Consider the following 5621-nt stretch of genomic DNA (forward strand, 5'->3'; position numbering starts at 1 on the left):
GACATACATTATCTTCTATCCTCCATGGACAGGGTTAGATATTTGTTAAACATATAGTTCAGCGATTTATTGAACAATCAACCACAGGTAATTGTAGTCCTAATAAAATGCTAATCTAACCTACATACATAAATACTCAGATTTACGTCTGTCCAACATAAACAGTGTACGATGCGTCTTTTTACATAATGTCATTAATGTGCGTTTACAAAAGTGAAATGCAAATCTGACCGGTTTCCCCATATCCACACAAACATATACATACAGGTCTAGGGTACGGGATGAACACAGGCTGGATGGGTGGATGGGGGGTCACCATAATTAAACAAAGAGCAGCGTGACAAGATCACATTCAGACCCCCACGACGAATTCTAGCAATGCCCGCCCGCAACACTACCATTTTTCAACAGCAAATTTTATAATAATTATTTTTCCCTCCACAGTAATATGCACCATTATTCGCTGCCCTCGGGTAAAATTAACAAGTTTCCCGCTAATTTGTCCGTACTCGCATAAAACAAAATATTCAGCTACGTGGTCTAAAGGTTTCTCAAGCCACGGACCTTGAGGATAAAGGGGTAACTAAACATTATGTCGTGTCTCACACCACCTCTTGCTGGCACCCACAACTTACACGACCATTATGTTTCTTATATGAGAGACAAACACAGACAGGATAGACATAGAGAGGTAGAGACAGACAGTAGATAGATGGATGCAAGTTGAGGGAGAGGTGGACGGATAGACAAAAAAGTAGATGGATGAATGGATAGACAAAAAAGTAGATGGATGAATGAATAGATATATGTATAGAAAGATGTGCAAGTGGATGGATAGATGGATTGGTTGCTAGATATATGATATGTGGATGGATGGATTGAGGAGTGGATGCATAGATGGATAAATAAGTGGAATGTTAGATGGATGGTGATAGATAGTTCGACAGATGGATTGATACCCTGATAGATGGACTGATAGATGGGAGACAATCCGGGCAAGGCCAGGTACCCCCCCACCCCCCAGAATACAATAAAAGAGAAAGCGTTCGTCCAACGTTGAAAGCCAGACGTTGCGGGCTAGCAATACGCAAATATGCAGGAGAACTGGTCTAGGGTGCGGGACGGACATAGGCTGGTCGGTGAAGACCAAAGTTAAATGACTCGATAAATATCGGTATTATGATCAAGTTAAATATTGGTTGGGATTTCCTAAGAGTTTTTAGTGAGAAAAAATGATTTCCTTAAAAAATAACGCAGTTTCATTTCTCCCTATGATTATATTTTATGAAAAGTTAAAGGGGCTAAACACTGCATAAATGAATGTTGAATCATTGCACAGTTTCACATATCTGCAACACAGTTTCCAACCGATGTTTATCAATGTTTTCTAAATCTCGACATCTCTTATTTGAATCACTTGTCTTGTGTACTTACTGGGAATTATATATATATTTTTAGAATCCTATCAATATTTCTATTTTTTTAACTCGTTCATTCATTTGTAAACTTGTCATGATTTTACAGAACGTTAAAATTTAGAAATGAATCTTTGGGGTAAACAGCAGCTTGAATAGTATTGCCTCAGGACGGATCAGGTTCTAATACCATCATCCCTAATACTACCACCATCTCTAATGCCACCACCATCCCCAATACTACCACCATCTCTAATGCCACCACCATCTCCAATACTACCACCATCCCCAATACTACCACCATCCCCAATACTACCACCATCTCCAATGCCACCACCATCTCTAATGCCACCACCATCCCTAATACTACCACCATCTCTAATGCCACCACCATCCCCAATACTACCACCATCCCCAATACTACCACCATCCCCAATACTACCACCATCTCTAATGCCACCACCATCCCCAATACTACCACCATCCCCAATACTACCACCATCTCTAATGCCACCACCATCTCTAATGCCACCACCATCTCTAATGCCACCACCATCTCTAATGCCTACCACCATCCTCTAATGCCACCACCATCTCTAATGCCACCACCATCCCTAATACTACCACCATCTCCTAATGCCTACCACCATCTCTAATGCCACCACCATCCCTAATGCCACCACCATCCCTAATGCCACCACCATCCCCAATACTACCACCATCTCTAATGCCACCACCATCCCTAATGCCACCACCATCCCCAATACTACCACCATCTCTAATGCCACCACCATCACTAATACCACAACCACCACCGCTAATACCATCACCCCCTCTTATACCACAACCACCAATACCACCACCACTACTAACACCTTCAGGCATAACAAGAATAGTAGGCAGAGTCTTTTAGAGCTGGACTTCACTTTCACACAATGAGTGTTAGGTAAGCATTGTCAGACAGGCACCACCTCATCCACCACCACCTCATCCACCACCCAAACCTTCCCTCCAACCACCACCTCATCCACCACCACCTCATCCACCACCACCTCATCCACCACCACCTCATCCACCACCACCTCATCCACCACCACCTCATCCACCACCCAAACCTTCCCTCCAACCACCACCCATCAATTACATGTTCCTCGTACAAGTGTTACAATGATACAAAAGGCAGCAACTCGCCCCTTCCTCCAAGGAAACATCCTTAAGAAGCCAGCGGTTGCAGGAACAAGAAGTGAGGAGCAAGATGTGCCAGAACAAACGTGATACAAAACAGAGTTACAAAACGCGAGTAAATACAGCCTTAGATTAAATAAATCTGTACAGAGCCTATGAGCCCTCAGGCAGAGCAATTATTCACATACAGCAACTTCTCTCATTTACTTATCTAACCTCTGTTTGAAACTATCTAAGGCTGCAAATATGTTTGTGCAAATCAGTTTTCTTTCATTCTAAATCTAAATTTGTCACAAATGGGTCCATTGTTATGTGTTCTAACTGGGTGTGTGTCATGATCCTGACGTCTAAAATCTACATTTTTTCCTCTTGTCTAATAACAATTAACGATAAAAATATTGTGAGTTTGCATTAAAAGATGGCCATTACAATGTTTATTTTACAGTGTATCCAGACTCTGTATGACTTGTTGACCAGACCACACACTAGAAGGTGAAGGGACGTCGACGTTTCGGTCCGTCCTGGACCATTCTCAAGTCGATTGTGCTTAGATCGAATGAACTTTAGTCCATTCTCAAGTCACAATCGACTTGAGAATGATCCAGGACGGACCGAAACGTCGTCGTCCCTTCACCTTCTAGTGTGTGGTCTAGTCAACATACTTCAGTCACGTTGTGACTCATCGTCTGCATCTGTATGACTTGTTCGTAACCCATAACCCCGCTCCATAATCATGTACTGCTCTGTCTACAACAAAATATCTCAAGATACACACACAATCGATAAAATTACGAGCCATGTGATTCAAAATAACTATTGACATCACACACAGAGATCACACTATCGTGATGCATCAAATGAACAAATCCACAAGGGCCGTGATGAGGATTCGAACCTGCGTCCGGGAACATCCAAGACACTGCCTTAATCTAAGAGCTACGACAGGGTTAAAAAGGGTTGAAACCGAAGTTATACCCTTTTTAACCCTGTCGTTGCTCAGTCGATTAAGGCAGTGTCTGGGATGCTCCCGGACGCAGGTTCGAATCCTCGTCACGGCCCTTGTGGATTTGTTCATTTAACTATTGACATATTTATTCTGACTTTATATATGGAGATAAATATATAATTTGATTATATATCTTCATTATCGAACTTTAATAAATTTGCTAACGTTACTGGATGAATGGCACTCTGGTGATCTAGCCTTCCGGGGCAAGATTGAATTGAACTTTAAAATGCCGTATTACAGTCGAATTGCTAACAAATAATTTTCCTCAATTATACCATGAATTTTAAGACAACGTAGGTGTAACTTGGATAATTTAGCAATATACTAGATGTTTATAATGTGTTGGATACCTTATTCATTTTCCCTATGTGTGCTCTCTATTGATTTATATCCATTCTATACTACGGTTCCCCTGACAGTTCCGTATAATCCAAGTTTGGTCTCGCTAAGACCAAGTGGGGAAATCACAAAGGATGAAAAATCCAAGTAAAAAAAAAGTTTACTTAAAGAAGTACTGTACATGAGTGAGTAGTAGGATAAAAATATTAAGCATTTTAACATTTTTAACACTGTTAAAATCTTTGCTAATCATATTTTCAAAGTCATGCAGGTGAAAAAGTAAACTTGGAAATTTGCATTTTAGTCTGTGTCCACCGTATATAGATACTGAATATACGAGCACTCTTATCTGTGTGGCGTCTATAAATGTATATACACTAAGGGTCCACAATGTCTTGATCCATGTGTCCACCCATGTGTTCTCCCATGTGTTCTCCCATGTGTTCTCCCATGTGTTCTCCCATATGTTCATATGTCCTGCACTTGTCTGCCCATACCATATCATCTCTGAAGAATATCAGTCTCTGCAACACACACTCCCACTGCATCGATAATCTGTCAACATTTGTACTCAATATTCGCACTCTCCACCTATACATTAGTTATTCACTTCGATAAGTCCTCGTCCCATCCCAAATCCTTATCCTGACCCCTTCCATGTGATATACTTGTCGTAATGGCTTGGCGCTTTCCCCTGATAATTCCCTACCCTTCGACAAGTCCTCGCTTAAACACCTCTCCATCTTCCTCCGTTCTTGCATTAACGCATGCAATAACTAGGTCACCACGACCCGCAACCTGTTACCTATTACGTCAGTTTGCAATTAAAAATCTCATTATCGAGCGTAACCACCTCATCTGTATCTGTGTATGTACACACTAATTAAACTCTTTCCTGTTGGCCATTACTCCATTGTGACGTGGGTAGTCTTCGTGGGAATTTTTTTCCTATCCAAGCTCTTTATGAATAGTACGTAATGGTTTCCTTGACCCATATGTGCGTCGTTAATTGGTTTGGAGGCATAATCTTGCTTTGAAGGCATCGCGCCTCTCTCTCTCTCTCTCTTTCACCTCACACTCACTCTCACTCTCACTCCCTCCCTGGGGGACCACCAAGTGATATGTTGGTCGCCTCTTATCTGATGCTAAAGATTCCTCGCTTATTGCTCTCCATGTCTTGACAAATGTCCGAGCTCCTTCAGAGTGGCCTTTCACTGTTACAGTACTTGCCTAATTTTTCTGTCTACAACCTATCTACCTACCTACCTACATACCTCCCTCCCCTCCCCTCCCCTCCCCCTCTCTCCCTCTCCATCGTCCAACTCTTACGTCTCTTCTCCATTCTCCTCACTTTTCCACATCGTCCTCCTTCCCCCATCCTCCCTACATATACCTCCCTCCCCTTACGTAAGACACACACTTCCACTATCTTAGCACCGCTCTCCTCCTCCTCCTCGTGATCATCTTTCTTCTTCTCCTTCCTCCGCTCTCCCTTTCTACTCTTTACTCTTCCTTCATACCAGTAATTACAGCTCTTTGGTAATTGGCTTCTTTCCCCAATCTGTCCTTAGGGAGGAGATGCCCCTGAAGGTAGTCACTTCGAAACCACTACGTAATTAGTACTATTAGGTTGATGACCAGATCACACACTAGAAGGTGAAGGGACGACGACG

General features: G+C 42.3%; 1 protein-coding gene across 1 annotated transcript in view; it reads left to right on the top strand.

Annotated features, from left to right (window-relative positions):
• The window catches only part of LOC138359682 (hepatitis A virus cellular receptor 1-like), a 5924-nt gene extending 3853 nt beyond the window's left edge, over positions 1-2071 (top strand). Inside the window, exon 2 of the mRNA XM_069319103.1 lies at positions 1586-2071. Coding sequence (XP_069175204.1) covers positions 1586-2071 — 486 coding nt within the window. The remainder of the gene's footprint in view (positions 1-1585) is intronic.
• The last annotated feature ends 3550 nt before the right edge of the window (positions 2072-5621 follow it).

Source organism: Procambarus clarkii, chromosome 8 (genome assembly GCF_040958095.1).
Source record: "Procambarus clarkii isolate CNS0578487 chromosome 8, FALCON_Pclarkii_2.0, whole genome shotgun sequence".
NCBI lineage: Eukaryota > Metazoa > Arthropoda > Malacostraca > Decapoda > Cambaridae > Procambarus > Procambarus clarkii.